This window comes from Seriola dumerili, unplaced genomic scaffold, assembly GCF_002260705.1.
Source record: "Seriola dumerili isolate Sdu_G_001 unplaced genomic scaffold, Sdu_1.0 BDQW01000331.1, whole genome shotgun sequence".
Lineage (NCBI taxonomy): Eukaryota > Metazoa > Chordata > Actinopteri > Carangiformes > Carangidae > Seriola > Seriola dumerili.
The window spans coordinates 922,433-946,889 of NW_019174586.1; the positions used below are offsets into that span (position 1 = coordinate 922,433).

Genomic DNA, 24,457 nt, shown 5'->3' on the forward strand with positions numbered 1-24,457 from the left:
TGTGTGTGTGTGTGTGTGTGTAAGGAGGTGGGGTAGGGGCATTAACCTCCCACAAAGCCTCAGGGCAAAAATTTGTTGTTGGGGCCCTATTGACCCCCTACTGACTAGTTCATTAATTACATTAACTGATAAATCAGCAAAAAGTGGGATAACTGGATAAATGATTAATTGTTAAATATTTTTTAAGCATTATATAATATTTATACATGGCTTCTCAAGTATAAATATTTACTAGTTGCTAGTTTTCCCAGTCCCTGTTTTTTATTGTAAACTCCTAAACACCTTTACATTTTTGACTTTTGGTCAGACAAATTTATCTGACAATGTTAATTTGGGCTTCAAGGAAAAATTGCCATTTCTCACTATTTTCTGACATTTGTACACTGATCAATCAAATGATTATTGAATAAAACAACTGTCAGACATACTAATAATGAAACAGTTGGTTGCAGACTTACAGTTCTTTAATGAATAATGACTAGGCCTACTAATAATGAAATAATGAAAACTAATAATGATGATAATGATAATAATGGAGTCTTAGTTACTTGACAAACAGAAAGAATTCAAGCAGTTTGATACAATGCAACTTTACAATAAATGAGCACAGTATAAATCAATACAATTAAGGTCTTAAAACCAGATTTTGGTGCAGGGTCCCTCTTCAAGAGGGGCCACAAGATGAGGGTGGAGGACCCAGTCATAGTAGATATTCTACTTCAGTGGTGGAAATTTCTCAGACTTTAGCTTTTCATCAAATTTGTCTAAACTGTAGTCATGAGGTTCTGCCCTGAGGGTCTTAGGGGTGGGGGTGGGTTTACTTACTGGCTCTCCTGTTCTTCATCATCACTATTGCACTGAGAAACATGAGAATCTCCAGTTCTCTCTGTAAAACAAAAAACATGCAACAACTTTGTGATAAGTGAGTGAACCATTTTACAGCAGCCGACTGAAGCCCACCATATTTAGCAGCACTGCAGCGCGACACTATCCCCAGCGTGCTCACCCAGTCAAAGTCGCAGGAGTTGCCGTCCTCCCTCTGGCTCGCCAGGTGCTCGCACAGACCGGGAGCTTTTCGCACCACCAGGAAGGCGACGGTCATGAAGAGCGAGGTGATATAATACGGTTTCAGCAGCCATTTGTAAATCTGAGGGAAGTGGTACAAGAAAGTACAGAGTCCTGTGATCAGACCCATGTTGGCACATACGACAGTCAACACCACGGGGTGAGAGGAGAAATGACAGCTGAAGGAGCTGAGTGGTGCTACTGGGTTGAACTGCGCCTGCGCCAAACGAAACGATTTCGACACAGCCATTTGCCGTAGATTTGATACACACACACACACACACACACACACACACACACACACACACACACACACACACACACACACACACACACACACACACACACACACATACTTGATTATATACAGGAGCAGTCAGAGCCTCTCCTGTGTGTGCCTTGTGAGTTTGGACAGGACAAATGCCAATGTGTTTATGCAGAACAACGGCTTCAAGTCAACTTTTGGATGGGTTTGAGAGGTCATGGAGATATAGTCATTAAGTCAAGGTATATACAGGCCTGCTGGAAAGGGAGAAAACAACTGAGGATGGATTACTGAGCAGACGTACTGGGCATATGAACAGGAGCCCAAGAGGATCAGCGGGCCCCTGGGCTTCACCTCTAAAATGTCACTGAAAGAAACAGAGACTGACCACAAAGAGTAGCAAAAAAGAAATTAAAAACCCAGAGAGACACTAAATGACCACAAAGAGTTGCAAAATGACTGAAAATACAGTTCAAAACCAGGAAAACATACAAAATAACCATACTGAGACATACAATGCAGAAAGAGGCACAAAATACATGTAACAGAAAATTTTCTACAGTAGATGCAAAACAAGTAAAAACATATAAACAAATAAATCATAAAAACATAGAAATATGTAATAAGCTTTCAAAACCAGAAAAAAGGGCAGTGCAAGAGTGACAACAGCATTGAAATCGGTAGATAAGGGAAGACATTAAATTGAGAATAGAGTGGGAGGTGTGAAAAATGAGGAAGGAAAAGACAGAGTAATGATGCCAAGATTAAAAATAGGACACAGCAATCTGAACATGGGAGGGGGGAAGCATCCAACTACTCTTTGTGAATATTGTGAGGTATAGAGCATTTTATTTTAGCTGCACAAAATATTTTGAAAATGACATAATGGAAGAAATGGAAAGACCAGGGCTAAGAGGAGCAAGATCACAGAGTATACTGGATTATGGGGACAGTGGGAGTTGTTTAGTCATCTAATTCAACAGGACTAATGGGAAAATCTGACAAACTGGACACTGTAAGAGTTAATTACCACCAGAAGGTGGCAGCAGTGCAGCACCGAAGAGGCCGGCCGCCATTAAACCGCGAAGAAGAAGAAGTTGATTTGGCGGTTATTGCAAAACGTAAACAGAGGAAGCTAAAAATGGAGGAGAGCGACGTAGCAACACAAAAGGAGTCTCCTTTTGTAGATAACACTTGTGGCGGAGACTCCGCTGAAAAGCCGCCTAATGAAGCCACGGGAGAGGTTTCCTCACAGATGTCAAACCCTGGGTCAGTTCATAAGCCGTCCGAGGAGAGCGGAGCTCGGTATAACAGGCTGAAGCTCTTCGACAAAGTGATGCAGAAGAGCCTGGAGAAGTTCATCGACCATGTTAGGTACCGTGACTTCTGTGTTTGTAAGACAAGACTGTCTCGAAACGACGGTGAAACCCGGGTATGCAGTAGTCCCAGTTTGTGGCAGCAAAAGGTTTCTTCTGCCTTGCATTTGTTTTGGGCAACAACAAATGATCATTTTCATTATCATCGCATCTCTCTCTTAATATATGCTTGTTTTGCCCAGTTAATAGTCCAGCGCCCACATGTATGCAACTGTAAATAATATACAGTGACATATAAAAGTAGCAAGTCATCACATTTAAGAGGCTGTAAACTGTGAATCTTTGGTATTTTCTCTTGACAAATGACTTAACAGTTACTCAGTAATCAAATTTGTTGTTATCCATTAATTTTCTGTCAATCCTTTTATAGATTAAACAATTAATCACTTTAGTGCTTGATTTAGTTATCCAAGAAAAGGTCTATTGTTTTGGGAAAAGCCACACTTTGCTGCACTTTTAGTTGACACTGCTTTCTCTAACAGTTTTAACAGATTCGCCAGCACGTTTCGTCCACTGTACAAGAAGAACCCTCAGAGGATGGAGAGCATTCACAAGCAGTTCATAGAGGAGTTGCGGCGGACTATCCAGGTATGTAGCACAATACATTAATACAATGTATGAAAATAAACAACAAATGGAAGGTATATTGTCCTATTGTTTGTATTTTAGGAGGACATCAGCAGACTGATTGAAGAAGGCCGGTTAGAGGTCAAACTGAATGAGCTGGACAAACTGGAGCGCGCTGCCAAGAACAACCCAGACCCTGCATGGTTAGTATACAGTTCAGCATAATAAATTGTAACAAGACACAAGTAGTAGGTAGTAAGTTAATTTTCTTGCAAAATAATAAGGGCAAATCTTAATCATCTGACCTGCATTTGGATCTGATGTGTTTGCGTGCAGAAATTCTTTCCACCCTCATTTAATTTGGTCAAATATGTAATTGATAAGTATTTGAACTTCAAAATCATGTCAATGTCCGCAATACTTAAAGGTACATAAAGATGGAAACAGGGCAACTTTATGGGCAGTTGTTGGCTAATGGTACCAATAATTTTCTGGAGCAATGTTGTGTTAAGCATTAAAGAATATTTTACTGTCTGAACACTTGTATACCCTGTGCTTTACATGTGATTAAAATACAAAACATTTTAAACTATTACTATCTCACCTGTTCTGTTAGGCGGCCCAGTGGGGTTCCCGAACAGGACTTTTGCAGCTTTTTGATGCCCTACTATCAAAAGCAGGAAGCTTACATGCGACTGGAGCTGAAAAAGATCCAAGCGGAGAATGCTGCACTTGCACAGAAGGCTCAGGCTGGCAGAGAGAGTGTTGCTCAGACTGAAAACCGGATTTCAGCAGCTGTTGATGAGTGGAAGGTAAGAGGGGAAAGATTGAAGATCAGTAAAAGAGCCATTGGAGCTGGAAAAAAAGCATTCACAAAGTTTTTCACTAAGAGGATGCACATGTAAACAAGTGTAAAGCAGTGTCTTTGTTCTAATAAATATGAAATATAATAACAAATGGAAAAAGCCAGAGCATCTAGAACAGTTATATTGTTTTAGGCACCTAGATAGGAATCACTGAATCATTTCAGTCATTACAATTAAAAAAAGTTCTGTTTGGCTTTTTAAGACAAAGCAGAACATTTTGATTTAACACTTTGACACATGCTTTAGCAAAATGGGTTGGGTTTCTCATGAAATCCAATAAGGGACTCCAAACTTAAACATAAAGACGATTGATATATTTATTATTGCTGAGGGCCAAACGATATCTGAGCATTATAACATAAGCAGAAATATAAAATAGAAGTTTGCATTGAGTGTTAACTATTTTTGCTTGTTTTGTCTTTTCTGACTTTAGGCATCAGTCACAGAATTTGAAAGGTTGGCGTCTTCTCTCTGCCCTACTGATGTCTTTGATGTGTGATCTTCAAATTATTCTACAAATCATCTAAGTTAACTGTACATATTGATTTTGTTTACTATGGCTGTTTGTCTTAAAATAAACTTGAAATTTTGGAAATAAAATGTGTTTTGTGACCTCAGTAATTATATATTCGTGTGCGCCAACATACACCAATCATTATGGTAATGTGCGTGTTAATGTCTGGTATTACGGTACATGGGCCATGAAAATAATGCCACAAAGAAGTGAAGAGTCGGGTAGTTGATACTCGGATGGATTCACGGTGAATCACAACCATATAGATAACAGCTTGAAGAAACTCGGCTTTTTTTCCTTTCCATATAAATGTATCACTCACGATAGATATGACGGAAATGTTTTCAACTATGTTCGGGCAAAATGACGCTCAGGGACAGCCCGGCTCGTCGTCTCTGGCTTTCGGACCGGGGAAACCTGCGCCGCCTCTTCCGCAAAACCAAGTCTCCATGTCGGGGCAGATGCCACCGCAGCTCGGGGACGAAGGGCCTGCTCTGCGGAAGCCTGGAGCCATGAATGAACCTTTCTACTTACTGCGGGAGCTACCTGGTACTGTCGGGCTCTTATAACTACGTTGTGCCTTGTGTGTTATTTGTTTGTTAATTTAAGAGTCGAGTTTCTGTTAAAGGTTGCTAAGCAGTTTGTAAACAGTGCTAGCCAACATTAGCCAACAACATGAGTGTTAGCGAGGCTAATTGCCGGTATTAGCTCACCTGTTTTTCATAGGTAGGGTGGTGTTAATGTTGCTTCTGTGACGCAAAAACGTTTCCAACTGAGTGTCTCATATTTTAACCCTCGTGTTTTAAAGTTAGACGTTATGTAACTGCTGTAATCACAGGAATGGGCATCCCTGAACTAACATTGGCTCTAGTTGGTAATGGTCACCTAGCGATATTTGTGCTACTTAATGTGTTAGATGTATACATTTTTTAAACGTGACAACAACTTTTAGTGAGTTCTGAAATTGAACATACTGATATGAACCTGTGTGTTTAGTGGGAAACGAGTTGACGGGCAACACCAACCTCATTACGCACTACAACCTGGAGCACGCCTACAACAAGTTCTGTGGGAAGAAGGTGAAGGAGAAGCTCAGCAACTTCCTACCAGAGTTACCAGGTGGGTGTATGTGGGAACAAACGTAGTCTGGCAGCCAAGTGTTAATGACAGGAGCTGCACACACTTCATTAGAAAAAATAAATGGAGTTGAGATAGTGACTTATGGTTAGTCTAGGACACTAGTTTACAACTTACCTTATCTTTGATAGCTGTTGATTCTCCTTTATCTCTCATCATTGTGGGCCCCTCACTCTGGAAATGGAGTTGTTATCTTAAAGGTTCAAAACTTGTTCAAGCAACACTTTCAGTAACAACAACTTAACTGTGAGAACGGCACATTTCAACCCATGATGATCATCCAGATCATCAAAAACATGTTGCTCTCTTTCCCCACTTTTTGTATTAAAACTATCAATCAAAATGATGACCCAAATGGAGGCCACATCCGAAATTCATTGGTGTCACTATGTCGTTATTCTTAATACTATAGGTGTTGGCGTGTTGTAAACTCCCCACAACAGCAAATATTGTGGTGAAAATGAGAGCAGCTCAATGAAACCCCTATCAATTACTTGCCATCCAAATGCCTCTGCGTACATTGTTTGTTTAATTGTGAACATAGCTGAACACTTCTTCATAGCTGTGTGTGCAGGGCTCACCGACTTGCCTCATTCCAACTTGTCTTTTCTCCTGTTTGCTGCAGGTATGATCGACTGTCCGGGCACTCAGGACGGCAGCTCTTTGCGGTCTTTGATTGATAAGCCTCCAGTGTGTGGGAATTCCTTCAGCCCGCTCACCGGCGCTTTGCTCACAGGCTTCAGACTACACACAGGACCGGTACTAACTGAATACATAACACAGCACATGTAGACTCACAAGATGTAAAGTCTCACTCATTTTCAGCATACTGACACCTAATTACATAAACTATTAACAGTATTATGGCAATTTATCTATAGTTAGAATATTGTGACCTGCTTGAAACCAGTATCTTTCATTTCTTAATGAGATTGTTCAGTTGAATGCTTATATGCATGTTTTTGTGTTTGTTTTTTCCCAGCTCCCAGAACAGTACAGACTGATGCACATACAGCCTCCAAAGAAGAAGAGCAAACACAAACACAAACACCATCGACCACAGGACCCACTACCACAAGGTGTGACATAAATAGACCTCTGCATAAACAGAAAGGAATGTAAAGTGCTTTCAGGCCACTAACCTGCTTCTTTTTGACATCACAGAAACTCCATCAGACTCTGATCCCAAGAAGAAGAAGAAAAAGAGAGACGACGATCCCGACCGCAAGAAAAAGAAGAAAGACAAGAAAAAGAAGAAGGTAAGATCCATCCATCCATTTATCAAGACCTCAGTAATTCACTAAATTGGCAGTTAGGTGTCATTATGGATGCCACTGCAGTCATGGTCAAAGATGGAAGTCCATCCAAGACCCTTATCCTGACCTAAAACCCATATCTAAACTTTATTATCTTAAAAGTTGGAACAAATACCAAATAACAGACACATTTCCAGTTTCAAACTAATTCATGATTTACGCAAAAGGAAACGTTCTCTTACACAAGTTTAGTGCATGTACGGATAGAGTGAAGATGTCTCTGTTCAGAGCATATTGCACACTACTCTATACTGCACACTTGTGGTCAAACTACAGAAAAGCAAGTTTACAGAGACTTCAAGTAGCTTATTACAATGCCAGGAGGGTATTACTTAAGAGATGGTGTTGTGAAAGTGAAATTTTATGGCTGCAGGAGTCAGTACTTTAAAAACCATCCTAAGAATGTAATGTATGAATTTATTTGCCAGCTTAATAACTCTGAAAATTAAATCGTCTTTGGCCTATCAAACCTAAGGTTTAGTGCACCGTGCTACACTTCCAATCCCAGCTGTGGAGACATTGATACGTTTGTCTCTTTGTAAGACATTGATGTGTACTCTTTTTAAACCAGGTTTTTTTTTATTTTTTTATTGTACTTTTGTACATTATTATTATTATTATTATTTTATCTGGACGCTGAGTCTGTATGTTGCTTGCTTGATTGATTGATTAATTACAACTGTGTTGATTTTTGGTCTCTATGGAGTGAAAGGACTCAAAAAGTAGCTTGCAGGCAACAGCACTGAGTTATTATTTTATAAAGCCATGACTGGCCTGTTTCTAACTGTAACATCAAGTAGACAGGTAATAACATTATCACCTCACCTGTTTTTTTTTTTTTTTCATTTCATTCCCTGCACACTTGAACAAATTCAAAAAAATTCAACCTTTTGATTGTGGTCCTCACAGACATCTGAGAAGACATCTGGGTCTTCAGCTTGCTAGGTATTTAACTCACCAGTTAGTTCACTAATTTTGTCTATCTGCTGTTAAGTGCTGGGAAGGTAGTGTGCAATATGCTTTTCTGGAAACAGATTTGTGGAGAATAGCTGAGCCTGAACCAAAAAGTAAATGTGTGAGCCCTAAACAAAACAATTATTAAAACTAAAATATAGCGGCAACAGTGATTTGGGTTTTGGGTGGGCTCACTAAGAGCCACCCTTTTTCTCACTGCATGTAGCAATTTGGAGAAAAATTTAACATAAAAATGTTGATTTATGCAGGTTTAACCATTTGGTTTGCCCTACTAGTTAGAGAACTTCTGCCCACAACTCTGATGGGATCCATAATTTTGCATCACTTAGTCTTTTCTCTGAACATTTTCAGCTTTAAGAGTTTAAAGTTCACTGTTCATGAATCAGCTAACAATCCTGTGACCCTGGGCGTTCATTAATCAGCTTGTGGTTGATCAGAAGCAGTTTATCACCTACTACTTTGATTCAGAGATGGCATTTAGCCCAAATATTCTCTTGCAGATGATTGTTAAATGTGAAAATCCAGGTTTTATCAGTGTGCTGAGTTCTGAGAGACGTGTGTTATCTTAATGAGACTACAGTTACTATTGCACCCCTTATTTTGTATCTATTACTTAAGAATCTCCAATTATCTGCTCATAGTCCCCACACACAGGCACAACTATAAAGCCCTGTCTTCTCTCTCATCATTAACATAAACTTATGTGTCAGGAATGACCATTATTAACTGTGTATTTCACTGATGCTCTATCCCCCTCCAGAACCGTCACAGTCCCGACCACCCTGGCCTCGCTGGATCACAACCCAACAGCAATAGCCTCAGATAGACAGGAGCCCACTGTGTGCATGCCTGTGTTTGAATGTTTGTGTGACTGTACATTTTGTAAAAGGATGCGTGTGTGTGTGTGTGTGTGTGTGTGTGTGTGTGTGTGTGTGTGTGTATGTTTTACAGATAACTGTATTATTGAGAGTATGTTTTGATGACAGAGGGGATGAATCAAAGGATGAAAGTGATTGTGTGATGAATGAGAGTGAAAGGAGCAGTGACACAGTGGATGTGGGTGATGACAGGAAGACATGTTACAGAGCAGTGTAAAAGGCAGAAACCTGATGTTCATAAGCTGTGTGGTTTTGTGGATGACTGAGCAGGCACAGTATGTATGTCCCTCTTTGATTTTGTTGTGATATCTTTTGACCATAATGCCAAAATCAAATAAACGTTGGTTATTATACTTTGTTTGTTTCTCCTTTTAAGACTTGTTTTTTGAATTTGGAGTTTTTGGGTTGTGTTAGACTATATGATCCACTTGCAGCAACAATGACGATCAAACTGACTCTGCGGCACCTTGCTGCTCTCTTTAAAAGGATGATTGAAAAAAATGCCACTTAGAACATACATTTACATTCATACATTTATTTTTCAAATGCACAAGCTGGATATATTGATTGAAGGCAGGAAAGAAAGGCGTACATTTAGCAAGACATACAAGCACCTCAACTCTGAGGGTAAGGACAGAAGATTAGACAAGCTGGTGTAGATGATATAGTGTTAAGATACAGCTAAAGCTAATTATGTTTATTTTGTTGTAGAGACTGTCAGGTGTTGATTAAACTTAATACACTGACAATTTTGGTACCAACTACTGTAAATCTCAGTTACAGAGGCATAAGCACAATGGAGTGACATTAAGTTGAATGCCCTTTGGCAGTATTTGTCAGCTTCAACAGGGACTTTTAAGGCAACTTACAGAGGTACAAAGAGGTCAGATAGTTGTTGCTGATGGTACAATAGTTTCAAAAATTAAATACTGTAATGTGGAAAGAGGAAAGTAACTGGAACTGGAAACCCTTCCCAACACAATGAAATGCACTTAACAGCTTTTACACTAAAGAACACAAACTACAGCCTTTAAAATGACCACCAAGCTGAATCAACACCTGCAACAATCAATGAAAACCTAATACTGTGACCAAACTGGTGTTTACTGCAGGACTAATGCATTTTGTCATAAGGCATTTGTGTTATTTTGCCTCTGTATGTCCTCCTGAGGAAAAGTACTGTACTATCGACTAGCTTTACAGTCCCTAATCATGGCTTTGGTATACAGAGAAAGACATTTGTCAGAGGCATTAATCTCACACTCACTTCTACTGCAATGAAGCCAAGGTGGCAACGAAGGCACAGAGTTGAAACAAAACACAGAATCTCGGTCATCCTCAGTGTGAATGATCATGGTAACTAGAAAGCAGAAAAGAAATACATCGTACAAGACAGGAAAGGTCTTCTAAAGCTGTCTTGAAGCTTAAAGCTGTCTCACTGAAATTGACTGAGCCAAAAAAGAAAAAAAAATTATACATTACAACTGATTTCATAAATCTACAAGACACCGTTGCTGTGTGCAGAACAAACATGTTAGATACGGATACATTTTGTTGTCACTATGGAAGAAATGTACACTTTTCTGTTTTGATGTGCAGCTAGCCGAAACAAGGGGATCAACAGCTAGATCTGTCTTTTTATTGCGACTTTTGAGCATTGAAGCAGAAAAATCACATTAAAAGACAAGTTTAACCACAGCCACTGACTCCTCAGCCATTGGTTCATATACTGTAATATACTGTATACACCCATATGTAGTAAAGCAAGCAGAATATGTAATAAAATAAAAAGACACCTCAGTTCTATTTACAAAATACAATTTTGCTGGAGGTTTGTTTGCTCCAAAATCAATACATGAACAAAAAAAAGCGAAAAGGCAAAAGCAGACGACACAGTAAATCATGATAAGCACACTACAAAATAACAAACGCTTCCCTTTTAAATGCTACTGCAGCTAGAGTATAAAAAGACACTTGAATACATATTTTATACACACACTAGTTCATTTCTGTGCATAAAGCAGTACAAAGTGTTTAACACCACTGACACACACTGTGTGTCAGAATTTTCATCAGTCATATTTTGCCTTGTGAAATTTCATTTAAAAAAGGTTTTTCTTACATATAAAAATTCCAAAAGTACAAGGGCTGCATCAGCATTACCTCTAACTGACATGAATACACAAGGAGAGAATTCTGCACGATTCAATTTGTCATTTGGGGTGTTTGACATTTAAGGGATTTAATATTTCCTAATGTAAAAAAAAAAACCAAACAAAAAAACATGTGATGGACAGACATAGGAGTCGGTTGCAGAGAGACAAAACAAGGAAACAGAGGAGGTAGATATGTGTCTCTACAACCAGCATATCTGTGCGTGTATGTGTGTTTGAATAACTGTGTGGGCAGTGAAAATACCCAGAAAACCTTCTTCATACGTACCAAAGGTGTGGTATTCAGAAGTTCAGATGCTCTTAATAGTGTACTGATATATATTTGTAGCTTTTTCTGAGGGGATCAGAGTAGAAACAGCCCAAATACTAAGTGTTTGCTTCATTAGCACACTCATGAAACAATGTTGAACTAGAAAGTGTAATGCTCATCAAGCTGTTCTTTGGTGTTAGCAAGGATTGTGCTGGTTATCAGAAGGCTGTGAAAACTATATCATTTTTCAAGTACCGTGATATACCGCAGTCTGACACACAGAGGTTTTACCAGGCTGTGTGCATGTGGCTGTGCGTGTTCATGTGAGTGTGAAATCTATGGCTTTACATTACACTAATTTGGTTCATTGATATAGACCAAAAATAAATAAACAGAAACAAATGATGATGACACATCTTCTCCTGGGTAAGGTTAATGGGCTAGATCGGGTGGCGTACCTAGAGCTATGGAAGGGTGGGAGGGTGGGGTGGGTGGTGGGGTCCTGTATACTCTGTGATATGGTTTGTGGGGAGCAAAATTTGCACCAGCAATGACCAAAAAAATAACAAAAAACAAAACAAAACAATGATATACATACAATATATATATAGTATATTTATATATATATATGTGTGTGTGTATGTATATATATATATATATATATTGTTTTTTTACATCGTTTTTTTTTAGTTGATTGCTGGTGCTCCTTTTGAAGGCACATACAAAAAATAAATCCTACATTCCCCCAATCCTCGGCTCTGTCATGCTGTCTAAGCCTCCACAGCAGCGAGACCATTGCTGTGCGGCTTGTGGCCGTTGGCCTCAGTGTGGTTGAGCGCCTGCATCTCCTGACCACCGGCCCGCTTGTCTCTGGCGTCCTTTTCCCTCTGCAGGCATGTGCGGTGGTAGAACAGGTAACCCGGCAACAGGAAGCCAGCAAGTGAGAAGATCAGCAGGCTGAGGTTGATCTGAAGGATGGTTGGAAGACCGAGATGAAAGTTAAAGTCATACAGCTCCTGATCGCTGTTCCAGTTTATTTTGTCTTTGAAAACAAGAACAAATTTACTGCCCTCCACTGGACTACATAACTGTGGATGGCTGTTCAGTCTTCAGTTACATCACTAGTGGGATTATCAGTCATTAGGGAAATAGGGAATGAACAGATAAGTGAAACTGAGCAGGATATCATTGTTATGGGCTTATGCTTCTGCGAAATTTAGATTTATGGAATGGATTTTTTAAAACTCAAATTCATTCTTGGTGTGATAGAAAATTATCTACACGATATAATTTATGTACTTGCAAACAATCTTTTTCTGCCCCATTGAGACACAAATCTAAACCCGCATTCGTGCTGCCAGAATGAACAGTGCTGAGAGCTTGTTTATATCTGTGTGTCTCTGTGTGAAGTGTGCCTAGAAATAAGAGTGGGTCCTCACCCAGTAGGGGTCTCCGCTCAATGGTCCAACCATGGCGATGAAGAGCGGCTGCTGAAGCAGAGCGACCACAGCGCTGATCATGGACTGGAGGCCTGTCAGGGTGCCGAAGTGGTTTGATGGGTAGCTGTGGGAGAAATACTGCATGGTTACCAAAAGTCTGCACCATCACTTTTCAGCTTGTAATACATTAAATATTACTTTTCAGTGAGTTATATATTGATGTAGAGGTGGCTGTGGCTCTGCAGGGCTCTCACCAGCCTGACGTAGTTTTAACGCCCTCTGAGTTAATTACCGTATGTCTGCTGTGTACAGGCCCACACACTCTTATGAGATAATGAACTGACACATACAAATCCTATATGACAACATGTTCCATAAGTGTTCAAGAAACAACAGGGGTTAAAAATTACATGTACAATATTATATAGCCTAATAATGTTCTGTGTGGTTCAAGATAAGAATCTAGATTCAATATAGTCAATATTGAATCGAAACAGTTCAGGTCTTTTTAAAAAGAATATGCTGAAAGTGTTGCAGTAGTGTGGTTGTTGAACACACATAAAACATCCCCTTATTCTGTCACCACATCTGGTTGCTTTTATCACACTGTAAAATGCTGCTTTATGTTCTGTTTTTATATGGTGCTTGAAAACGACTCCAAATGGGCCAGAAAAGAGTCTGTTGTCTCATTTCCAGGTCTTAAATATTGTATAGGTGTTCAGCTGAATGTTTATCGTCTTACTAATGAACTGGAAACTGAAAGCACCTTTTTTTTTTCACTCAGTTTTTCTTATTTGTTAAAAATATATTCACTCATGACACCACTTTAACGGCTGCTTTGTGGTTTAAATGGGAATCTTGTGAAACTTTACACCTCTAAGATAACTTATCCAGTTTCCTCCTAAATGTGATGGTGTTGTTCAGAGCTTCAGTTTTATGTGGCTGATGAAGCGGCAGTGTCGCACTCACACAGCGGCGTAAAGGCCTCCGCAGCAGGAGTGGATGAAGCCTCGGACCATTGTGTGGAGGATGAAGGTCAAAATCTAAAGCAGAGGGGAGCAATACAATCAATGCATCTGAGTGTTGGGGACTATTTATTCTTCACTTGTTTCCTTGTGTGTTCGGGTGTGTGTGTCCTACCTGTAGGGGCAGGTTGTCTATGAGGCAGCAGCATCCGAAAGCGAGAAGCAGCAGGTTGGTGAGGATGAAGGCTCTCATGGCGTTGGTCACTTTTTGGATCTTACGGTCTCTCTTGGACCCACTGGTCGGTCTGATGGGGAACAGACAGAGGTGCTTTAACATTACATCATCCAACAACCATGTTTACAGTTGTGTTCACCACATTTTATGTCACCCAAATGGCCACGATCATGTCCAGGGTGGTCAGCGGTTACCTGGGACACCACTTAATGTAAAGGTCTTGTCTACGACTCATCTGGCCTGGTGTGCTAGTTAATTCACATACTACATAACTGTAAAGTTTGATTCTGGCAGGTGACCTTTGTTTAATGTCACACCCGCCTCTCTCTTTCCCTATATTTCCTGTCAATTTCTTCATTGTCAAACCTTGTAAAGCCTAAAATTAACAGAAAACAAACAGCAAAAACAACAACTTTATTTAACGCAACCAAGTCTATCAGATTACACTGCATGTACCGTTGCTCTGTGCCTGGGGGAGCTACCTTCTCCTCTTCACAGTCCTTCATCTTCCAGTCCATGATGTATCCAATCAGAGGACATGTGACCAGACACAGCAGCTGCAGCGTGCCGAAGATGGAAGAGTAGAAACTCACTGAAGGAGTGAGAAAGTAAGAAGAATTTTAAAGATACGCCCAATAAGTTACATAAAGTATAGAAATTTAAAGCCACATTATGACACTTCTCACCTTTTTCTTCCGCCTCAATCACCAGCTGCTCGGTTGCTGAAATATAAACAAAGACCTATTCTGTCAATGGTCCTCAAAAGTTTGTAATAACGTAAAGCAGATTTAAAAACCCAGTCATCATTAGTGAGTGTTGGACACTCACGATGCACTTCGCCATGCGTCACCATGAACTCCAGCATCTTGTTCATCGCCCCCATGAAGAAGATGATCCTCAACTGAGTCATCCCCATTGTAACCAAACTCCACAGGAAGATGGGAGAGAACACAGACCGGCGGAAGGGAACGGCATCTAAAGAGAAAAGGAGATTTCTGTTTCATTTAATGTAAAAGCTTCAGTTACACAATTAATTTGCTTTCATATCCGGGGAGTTCAGGGCTGATGATTAAGATTTATTTCTTATCAGGGATTAAATGTAAAAGTTGTGGGACATGCAGACAGTCTACATTTAGTTCAAAACAAAACAAAGACTTTTTCTTGTGAATTGCTAATTTTGACTTCTTTTGATCTCAAAAACCATCTATAAAAACTACAAAAAAACAAAAAAAAAAACCAAAACCAATATGAGGACAAAGAATGTCTTTTTGGTTTGAATTGCTCACACTCTGTTGGCATATGTGACCTGTGATGAGGGACACAAACCCCAAAACTTTGGGAACTGCATGAAGTAAATGTTTGCACAGTAATTGTGTGTGTGTTTGCTGACTCACTGGGTGCAGCGTCATGACCGTTAGGAAGCTTCTCTGTGGAGTGTCGGACGTCTCCATTTTTCTGTCTCAAGCTCTCTTCTAGAGTCTTCTGGTCCGATGAAGGCATGTCTTTCAGTGTAGTGAGGATCTTACTGTTATATACACACAGACACGCATTAGGGTTGGAGGGTCGGAGTGAGGGTCCTGATAAATATTTTTCTCCTTTGGTGTCATTGAGATGAGGTGAAGGAACAGACTGGCACTGACCTGTAGTCCACCTCATCAGGTGTTGGGAAGCCTTCTGCAGGCCAGTTCAAGAAACAGTTCAAACAGACGGACCCAGCAAGACCTGCCCACGCCCACATGATCACCTGGAAGGACACGCCTGCATCATAGATCAGCTGTGAAGAAGTAAGCAGGAGACAAAGAGGATTATTATTATTATTATTATTCAATTTCTTTTTTTTAGTAAATAGCAGTTGTTTTTTTTAAGCTGCATTAACTGATGCTTTGACTTGTGGGCAACAGAAGCTGTAAACAGAACACAAACCTATTATCACCTTGTAAAGTTTTTATGTGAATGTGTCAGCAAACCGTTGCTTATTTACACATTCAGCTGACACAGAGGAGCATTAGTATTAATCTGGAGTGGTGTTTCCATCTGTTTTTGTCTCCACTAAATCCCGAGGAAAATATCTGGCTCTTAAGTTGCTAAATGCTCCATTACCTTCAAGCTACCTTCAGCTAACTGTGCTAACTGTGTGCCAGTTGTTTTGTTTGTAACCTGAGCAGGTAGTGCAGAGCTGGCTGCTGCTGCAGAGTTGGGGGATAGTTCTCTGTAGGTGTCAAGCACAGAGCAACCTCTGTCACATTACATTATGGTAATTAAAGTAAACTTATGCTAACCCACTGTTACTACAAAAATATGAATTAGTGCAGCTTTAAAGTTTTAATACAGTGACTTGAACCAAACTGTTTTCCCTCTGCAGTTTCTCTGAAGATCCCACCTTTTAACTGTAGTTTCTCTGAAACACGGCCACGACTATTTTGGGATGTCAACACAAGACCACTTAAGATTCAAAATGTCTCATTAATAATAATAAAAATTATAAGATCTTTTTTGTGAAGCTTTCTTATGTAAAAAGAAATCCAATTATGCTCTTCTATTTTACCCAAACATTGACCATAAAGGCACCATAAAGGCAGTCACATGGTTTCATAATTACATGGTTTATTTGAGAAGAGCATGTAGTCAGTGTCAGTGCAACAGGTGTTTTGTTAATGTAACCTTTGTAAGTTACCTTGACACCAGGGAAGGTGACAGCCGATGAAGCGTAGGAGCCGATCATCAGAGACATGACAGTGGAGCTCAGAGCGCCAAACATGTTGGGGAGCTGCAAGGACAGAGGAATGGACACGTAAGAAACAAATGATATAAACAGACACAATATATGTAATTTATCTCTATTAAAAGAAGTTCACTTACACCTCAACGATGTGAAATACATTGAGCCTGTGTGCTCGCTACACAGACTGTCCTGAGTCAAAAATGTGGTGTGGAGGAGGTGCAATGTGTTATTTTGACCAGCAGAGGACAGACAGCTGCTTTGTGTAAGCAGGGTGAACCAGACTGAGAAAGTTGAACTGTGAGGTTTCCTGCCTACAGAGTCTGCACTCAGTAACACCTTTATCTCCCTGCACGGCAGACTCATTAAAAAAATATTAGTTTCCATGTCATGGGAAACAAGAAACAAAGTCATGGCCCAGTTTGGGTCTTGACCCCATTGTTCAAACACAGACTAAGCTATACTTAGACACACATTCATGGTCTTTATTCTTGCAATTTCAACAAATTCTTTGAATCAGGATTAAAAATGTCGAAGCCGATCTATAGCCAGCGCTTGATGAACTTCACTTGGCTCTTTGGACCCAGCGTGGGGGCATGCATGACACACAGCGAAGGGAACAAGTTAGCGGGCACCAGGCACTAACACATCATACATTAGGTCGACCTATTTACAGTAGTAAGTAGCTTAGTGAACATAACAATGACCTATTGTGCTGGCAGCACACTCAGTGTCCTTTGATTAGAGTTTTAAATGGGTCATGATCATGATTAAAAAATCACATGTGTGGGATTTTAGGTGTGCTGCATGACAAGCTCACTATTCTCTTTCAACATTAACCATGGTTTTCCAAACTTCTGCTGGCGTCACCTCATCTCCCCGCTGGGTCAGAGTTCACAGCGTAGTGTCAGTGTCCCTTTTTTTTCTCCCTATAGTTGTGTGCTCTTTTTACACCGTTACACTGATGTCTCTGAGGCTGGACCAGATCAAGTCAGGGTTGGGAAATGGGGAACATGATGAGAAAATCCAATCACTCAATTTTGAGTCCAATGCATCTGGTCCTCTTAACTTCTATATGATGGGAAGGGGAATGAATGAAGGGCGGAGAGATGGATTTACAGAAGTGTAAAGATACAACATGATCAATTACAAATCTTGCAATCATGCACTGTAAATGCAAACAGTTAGGATAATGATTTTAATTAATCATAACAGTATTTCAGTGTCCATTAAAGTTTTTTAAACCTACATTAACTGATTTTTGGCATCACATTAATCTGAAAACACAACACTGACATACCTTATATCACTTTGTAGAGTTGATATGGCTAACCTGTTAGCAAACAGTTGCCAATTTACACATCCAGCAGACATGGAGCAACATTAGCATTCATTTGGAGTAGTGTTCGGCAAAATTAAGTTCATTTCCAATATTCACTCTTTTAGCTGTTTTTGATCTCCACCAACTCCTGAGGAAAATGGCTGGCTAGCTCTTTCGCTGTTAACTGCTACCACTGTGTTCACCAGCGAATCCGTAACTTTGTCTGCTATTTGGCACAAAGCAGGTAGTGTACAGAGCGTTTATCAGTGGTTATTTGCTGCTATCGAAAACGACGCAATGAGAGCGTGAGTCTGAACCAAAACAGTAAAACCAGAAAAACGATTTGTTTAATGCTACATGAATGTGCTTTGGAATGACGGAGTGACACAGTTTAAAAAAGATCTGTCGCATTTTGCAGGGGACACCCTGGTGGGTCAAAAACTATGAAGTAACTCACAAGAAAGGGCTTGTAAGAACTCTATTACCCCATATGGACACACCTAGAGCTGCTTTGGGCTCCTGATTCCAGCAAGAAGGTGTAGGTGAGAATTTAAATAAAGCGGGGGATTGGGCTGTGGTGATGGCAGACTATGGTCCCTGTGAGTTACATGGGGAAGCACGACACAACAACGAGGTTGGCAGGCAAACAGGAAAATAAAACTTTCCTGAGGATGTTCGAGAGAGAGTCTGACTGTCTGTGTGAGATGAGAAAAACATCCTAGAGAACACGTCCTCATTCAGTGCTTCTGAGAATCGAAATACCTCACGGCCCGTCTGTGGCCATGAGATCTGCAGCGCTGGACTCCCTTATTGCGGAGGTTTGTGGAATGTAGGCGAGAGGGCCCTCTGTGTACACAGGGGAGTTTGCATCTCTTACTAATGTTAAAGCAAAGATATTCCAGCCATGTGAGATGTCAGCTAACTGATGTTTTGCTTTCAGAGGTGTAGGAGCTGCGACCTGAGTCCGTCTGAGAGATTTGTGTGCGAGACAGAAAGCGAGAAAAAGCGTGAAATGTGTGCGTGCATGTGGCCGCAGCAGGTGTGATTTCCTATCACTGTCTTCTGGCAGTTCTCATGAAACACATAATACATATTTCACACAGGGGCCTTGCAGCACATGTCCTGCATGCTAACACTGCCAGGGGGGGCATGGACAGAAACATGTGACCACATGGAGGCACATGAGGGTCAACTGGTTTCAAAAAGTCACACACAGATGGAGCTCTGGCCGTCCACTTGTCCCGACTAATCAGTTCAGGCTCTACTCGTGCTGTGCTCACTCACTCGGGTGTAGTAAGTCTTTGGCACTGAGTTTAATTAAGATCTCAACCGCTGAGAGAACGGGCCAAATCGTAGCTTAATGAGCAGTGAAGTTTTGTTGCAGCTCTGAACATGTGGAAGAGAGGTAGATGGAGGGAGAGAAAGTGGAATGAAAGGGAAGAGGAGAGGACGAGAGAAGGAGAGAGGTATATGAAAGATAAGCAAGGACAGAAATGATCAATAGGAGGGAGAGGTAGTGGGAGTAACTTTTTCTGGTTTGACTGATCTCTCCAAGCCACAGCTGCAGCTCCTCTCTCTGTGGAGCTCCCAGCAGGAAACCACAGCTGATTAGCACTGGCTTCTTCTCTCCACCTCAACTCTCTGGCTCCCTTTGTCACTGAACATCAAACCCTTAGTCCTCACAGCGTTGGCACAGTGCTCTTGTCCAGCTGCAGTGAACTTACATAACGCAAAAAGTGGTCAAATGTAAAGATGTTGGTTCAATTGCCCTGTATGGAAGTTGTAAACCTCAACATATGACTGTCACTTTTGAGGTTTCTCTGTATTTAACCCTAAGTATGTTTCTAAGAACGTGTTTTATTTGTTGAGCAAATTTAAAAGTAGCTCAGCCTCTCTCTGCTAGCCGACAACAAAGTCAGCACATGGAAGACTGACAGCTCTCGTAACTGGAACGAGAAACAACCAAAAGCACTTTCCTCACAAGCATGTGAACAGACAGGCCCCTGCATCCAGCCAATACTGTTGAAGGGCAACCCCACCTCTGTTACAGTGTAAATGTAAGGAGACCGTCCTCAATCCGTCAATGGTGACAGGTGACACACACGTTTATATCACAAGTGAATCACCTCTATGTTATGCAACCATGCCCTTGTATGAACTTCAGAACCACATGGATGTGTTCATACAGGTTAATGAGGCTAGAGATCAGTCGAAACTAATTATTACAAAACAAAGGTTGACTAATGAGATTTGGACATTTTTCAAGTTTTTTTCAAAGCTTTTTTTCTTTTTTTTTTTGCCAATCAGTTTTAAATTGTGCAAGGGAAGAGAGGAGATACAGCCACAGTGGGCTGCAGGGCATAACCTCAAACCTTCGTTCAGTTAAGAAACATCCTTTACAATGCTGTTCCTGTTACATTGCAATTACTTACACTGCATGAACCTGGACCTGTATCACAGGCTCTGATCATGGTTGCATTTCACTCTTTTCTATGATTTCTCTACCATTTTAAATTTACTGTTTCTTTTTTAGTTTTACTCATACATAAACCAACAGCATACATCCACAGACACACCCACAAACCAGGTACAGTGCCTACCAACCACACCTGTGCTTATCAGATAATCTATCAGTCAGACTGATACATAAACTATATTCATTTATATACTGAAACCAATGAAACAGTCCTGTCTTTCTGTATTATTGTGATGCACCCTATGTACAGTTTACATGTTCACACTATGCCATGTGTTTATGTTAAAGGTTTTATACTGATTATAATTTCCTCATCACACCAGATATGTTAACATGAGTTTTCTTACTGTATATTATGAATTGTCATATGTAACTGTATCAAATCATATGACACACCCTCTGTATCAGATGTTATGTCCCTCATTATGGGCACAGTAACTGACTATAGAAAGACAAATATTCTTCCCTTATACAATAACTCAAAAGAACATTTTTTTTTGTTTTATAATCCAATTTGAGCTGTTACTCTCAAGCACATGGTTTAAATCATGATGGGATGCGTGTGTATTACTCTCAGCCTTTGTGCTCAGGCGTCATTCACTCTTCAGAACAACAACAACAGTGTGGAGGTCAGTCAATGCTGGTACATCCAACCCAATTAGAAATGGAGAGGGAGGGAGGGAGGGAGGGAGACACAGAGGTCACATAAGGACAAAGAGTGTGTGTGTGATACTAAATTTGATTTTGTGTGTTATTAATACAATAGAAAGAACACAGTGCTTTCCTATGTGATATTTGAGATACTGAGCTTTAATTACTGATCGTTTTTATACATAGGTGCAGAAATTACTTGTATTTACATAGGCAGGTGTGTGTGTGTGTGTGTGTGTATGTGCGTGCCAAAGGCAGAGACAGAAACTCTGTCTCATATGAAACTGAGGCTTGTTGCATGTTTGGATCCATATGTGTTGTGTTTTTCTCTGAGAATGCAAACCAGACGGCTTGAATCATGCTTTGTACTGTGTGAATTAATTATTTGTTTTCATTTTTTATTTTTGCTTAAGAAAAGTACTAGAATCTACTTAAAAAAATATTTTCAAACCAATTTCTACTTTTGTGGAAACTGCACTACCTGAAATTTGAGTCAGCATCGATAAAAATACAAATTTGCACGAAAAGCAAAGAGTTCACATTTTTATGGCTGAACCATTCAATCAAATGGAACAGGGCTGCAACTAATCTTATAATTTATTAATTATTTTTCAGATTAATCAATTAATCGATTAATCGTTTGGTCTGTAAAATGTGGTCTATTACAAAGTAAAAAACAGAGGCCACTCTGACGTCATCACGTCTTATTTTGTCCAAGCAACAGTCCGAAACCCAAAGATGCTCAGTTTACTATAATGTATAACAAAGAAAATCAGCAACTTCTCAAATTTGAGAACCTAAAAGCCATAAAATATTTGGAAAAAATACAGTTCAGTGTGTTTGAACAAAGTCTGTTTTTTCCCATTGAGACTCCCTGTATATGGTTGATATCTCATTTTGGAACAAACTACCTTCATGTTTTTCTTCCTGTAAAACTGCCATGTCAGTCATTTATCAGGATTATCAGCAAGTCTTCAGTGAGATATTCGGGCACATTGGACTGTGATGGTGCAGAATATCTATTTAACCTGAGCTGGTCCACAGAGAGACACAGAGACAGGTGTCTTAGCTTTTCTTTTCGACAGATCCAGAGGAGAGGGTCATCTGTCCATACTCAGCTTGGGCCTTCATTATCAAAACATCTGTTTCATGTTCATCTCCCTGTGTGTACATAAGCACGCACACACATTTGTACATCCACACATGTCATGTAGAGTTGAAAAGGTTCTGCATTGATTTCTGTTGACTGCTGGGCAGAACAAAGGAACAGGAGAGAACGGGAAGATGGGAAGACAAGAAGAAAAAAAAGAAAGGAGGACGGAAGTGAGAGGGAACAGAAGAGACAAGACAAAGTGTGGACTGTGTGGCCTTGAGTGTTTTGAACAGAGGTGAGTGGGCCGAGCTTTGGGGAGGGTGTGTGGTTAACCGCAGGCCGTCATTGGTGGGAACACAAATGGGAGACTTTCCATCTGGGAGAAGTCATGTGCAGCTCTGAGAGAAACACACATACACACACACACACACACACGCACGCACGCACGCACACACAGACACACACACACAGACACACATACACACACACACACACACACACACACACGCACGCACGCACACACACGACACACAGCGCAACCTAAATACTTGCCAGGACACAGGAGGCAGTGGCAACAATAAAACACACTTGATAATGCTGGCACCAGCTGACACATCACACACAAATGCACATGCCTGATGTGAAGGTAAACAAACGCAGCTCCCAGTCACAACACACACTGTTTCGTCAGCTGAGACAAATAGAGGACCCGACCATGCTGAGGCTCTCAGCTACCTACTCTTTTGTTCCAAAAACACAACCCTGCATTAGTACTTTTAACAAATATTAGTTATGTAACCAAAGTAGAGACTTTTTTTTTTTTTACAGTTTCATCGCTATTACATGGGACAGGCTGCACATTGCATACCGTTTAATTCATCCTGTTCTATGTGATATTTCCTTTTGGCTCAGAATCTGACATTAATCCCTTAAAATATTTTGTGTGTTTTATTTTCTTCACCGTGGAGCCAATTGTGCCTTCTGGCCAGTTCACATTGAATATTACATTTTGTCCTGGATGTCCTTATCAGATTTAGACAGCTTTCCATACACTATAAATATAGGACACGTTAACAACTTTTAGAAGTGGTCAGGGACACACGCACAGCGCATAGTGTGAATATGAAGGCAGTTGCTGTGGACTTCAGTGACCATCTAATCCAATTTGTGGTTTGTATTTAGCATGACAGCACTCCCAAGCATAGTCCAGAGGTGATTTATCATTTTCTTTTTCTCCATCGTTCTCATTTCATTCTTTGTTTCCTAGAAGAATTTCTAACAAATCAGTTAACTATCAAAACCAGGAGAAATCAGAAGCTGGTTATTCCTGACGGTTTGAAAACGACTGAACTGGATCTGTTAGGAGCCAGAACCAACCACTCTAATAATTAAAGAGGGACAAGAAGATATATTTGTCCACAGATGTCTCTTTACAATGTACACCTGCAACACACTAATGATATATCAGCGATGTACAGAATCTGTGGCTCACCGTGAGGGAGGTGAAGGTCAGGCAGATGCCTCCAAAGCCGTTCAGAGACAGAGCCAAGAAGATGAGCGCTGACAGAACTGCAAAGCAAGAGAGAAACACAGAAGAAGAGTTAACGTCAAAGTTTACTCTCTCAGACAAAAAGGTTTGGAGGACAATATGTCCACCATGTCCACTAAAAGTCAAGTTGTGCATATTAATTTACTGACTACACTCGAATGTGAGGCAAGAAGTTGGTTGTGACAAACTGGTAAGAAAAAATCATTCTGTTCCCCAGTTCTGACACTGGAAAGATGTTTTTATGTTTTTTGTTTTTCATTTTTACTTTTCTGCTTTTTCTGTTTAATTTTCTTCTTCTTTGTTTTTGTTATCATGTTTCTGCAGCTACATTTGCTCGTTCATTTTTTCAAACTACTATTAGCAATTAGAACAAAACAATACGTTGATAAAAAGCAACAGTGAAGTGAGCGGAGGTTTCAGACACTGTGAGGCGATCTGACGGACGCTTGGCTTGAAGCATACTGAGGCCTTTATGAAGTGGAAAGAGCGGTTAGTACCAGAGCTCAATAAAAAAGATACAGGGAATAAAATATTGATTTTACAAGCAATGGAGACAATGTGGAGTCTGCCCTCTTTACACTTTTGTACACCTGTCTAATTGCACCTGTTGTAACAGTTCATCTGTC

The 24,457-nt window shown here is 40.3% G+C and overlaps 4 protein-coding genes across 5 annotated transcripts in view; 2 read left to right on the forward strand and 2 right to left on the reverse strand.

The window, feature by feature from the left end:
* The window catches only part of tmx2 (thioredoxin related transmembrane protein 2), a 6,900-nt gene extending 5,659 nt beyond the window's left edge, over nucleotides 1–1,241 (reverse strand). The window contains exons 1-2 of the mRNA XM_022759909.1: nucleotides 1,007–1,241; nucleotides 826–886 (exon numbers count right to left, since the gene is read on the reverse strand). Coding sequence (XP_022615630.1) covers nucleotides 826–886; nucleotides 1,007–1,195 — 250 coding nt within the window. The 5' untranslated portion in view covers nucleotides 1,196–1,241. The remainder of the gene's footprint in view (nucleotides 1–825; nucleotides 887–1,006) is intronic.
* A 1,219-nt stretch (nucleotides 1,242–2,460) lies between these two features.
* On the forward strand, nucleotides 2,461–4,733 carry LOC111232709 (polyamine-modulated factor 1-like). Its single transcript, XM_022760342.1, has 5 exons — nucleotides 2,461–2,704; nucleotides 3,189–3,294; nucleotides 3,376–3,476; nucleotides 3,890–4,085; nucleotides 4,573–4,733. Exons 1-5 carry the CDS (start codon nucleotides 2,472–2,474, stop codon nucleotides 4,636–4,638), a joined length of 702 nt encoding a protein of 233 aa, XP_022616063.1. The 5' UTR covers nucleotides 2,461–2,471; the 3' UTR covers nucleotides 4,639–4,733.
* A 117-nt stretch (nucleotides 4,734–4,850) lies between these two features.
* med19 (mediator complex subunit 19) lies at nucleotides 4,851–9,317 on the forward strand. 2 transcript variants are annotated; one of them, XM_022760282.1, is made up of 7 exons: nucleotides 4,851–5,202; nucleotides 5,650–5,772; nucleotides 6,416–6,549; nucleotides 6,773–6,869; nucleotides 6,955–7,049; nucleotides 8,016–8,051; nucleotides 8,842–8,914. In XM_022760282.1, the coding sequence occupies exons 1-6, from the start codon at nucleotides 4,983–4,985 to the stop codon at nucleotides 8,049–8,051; spliced, it is 705 nt and encodes a 234-aa protein (XP_022616003.1). In that variant the 5' UTR covers nucleotides 4,851–4,982; the 3' UTR covers nucleotides 8,842–8,914. The 2 variants fall into 2 exon arrangements, with proteins under 2 accessions (XP_022616003.1, XP_022616002.1); XM_022760281.1 differs by lacking the exon at nucleotides 8,016–8,051 and having other exon boundaries at nucleotides 8,842–9,317.
* Nucleotides 9,318–12,067: 2,750 nt separating this feature from the next.
* slc43a1 (solute carrier family 43 member 1) overlaps nucleotides 12,068–24,457 on the reverse strand; it is a 21,714-nt gene continuing 9,324 nt past the window's right edge. Inside the window, exons 5-15 of the mRNA XM_022760228.1 lie at nucleotides 23,775–23,851; nucleotides 16,697–16,789; nucleotides 15,663–15,796; nucleotides 15,417–15,547; nucleotides 14,851–14,997; nucleotides 14,709–14,744; nucleotides 14,479–14,614; nucleotides 13,963–14,092; nucleotides 13,792–13,865; nucleotides 12,823–12,946; nucleotides 12,068–12,351 (exon numbers count right to left, since the gene is read on the reverse strand). Coding sequence (XP_022615949.1) covers nucleotides 12,154–12,351; nucleotides 12,823–12,946; nucleotides 13,792–13,865; nucleotides 13,963–14,092; nucleotides 14,479–14,614; nucleotides 14,709–14,744; nucleotides 14,851–14,997; nucleotides 15,417–15,547; nucleotides 15,663–15,796; nucleotides 16,697–16,789; nucleotides 23,775–23,851 — 1,280 coding nt within the window. The 3' untranslated portion in view covers nucleotides 12,068–12,153. The remainder of the gene's footprint in view (nucleotides 12,352–12,822; nucleotides 12,947–13,791; nucleotides 13,866–13,962; nucleotides 14,093–14,478; nucleotides 14,615–14,708; nucleotides 14,745–14,850; nucleotides 14,998–15,416; nucleotides 15,548–15,662; nucleotides 15,797–16,696; nucleotides 16,790–23,774; nucleotides 23,852–24,457) is intronic.

Bases quoted from the DNA above. Each gene is read 5' to 3' on its own strand.
- LOC111232709 (XM_022760342.1), top strand. From the start codon at position 2,472: ATGGAGGAGAGCGACGTAGCAACACAAAAGGAGTCTCCTTTTGTAGAT. The intron at 3,295-3,375 runs GTATGTAGCACA...TTTGTATTTTAG, and splicing joins AGTTGCGGCGGACTATCCAG to GAGGACATCAGCAGACTGAT. The intron at 3,477-3,889 runs GTTAGTATACAG...CTGTTCTGTTAG, and splicing joins AACAACCCAGACCCTGCATG to GCGGCCCAGTGGGGTTCCCG.
- med19 (XM_022760281.1), top strand. From the start codon at position 4,983: ATGACGGAAATGTTTTCAACTATGTTCGGGCAAAATGACGCTCAGGGA. The intron at 6,870-6,954 runs GTGTGACATAAA...TTGACATCACAG, and splicing joins ACAGGACCCACTACCACAAG to AAACTCCATCAGACTCTGAT. The intron at 7,050-8,841 runs GTAAGATCCATC...ATCCCCCTCCAG, and splicing joins AAGACAAGAAAAAGAAGAAG to AACCGTCACAGTCCCGACCA.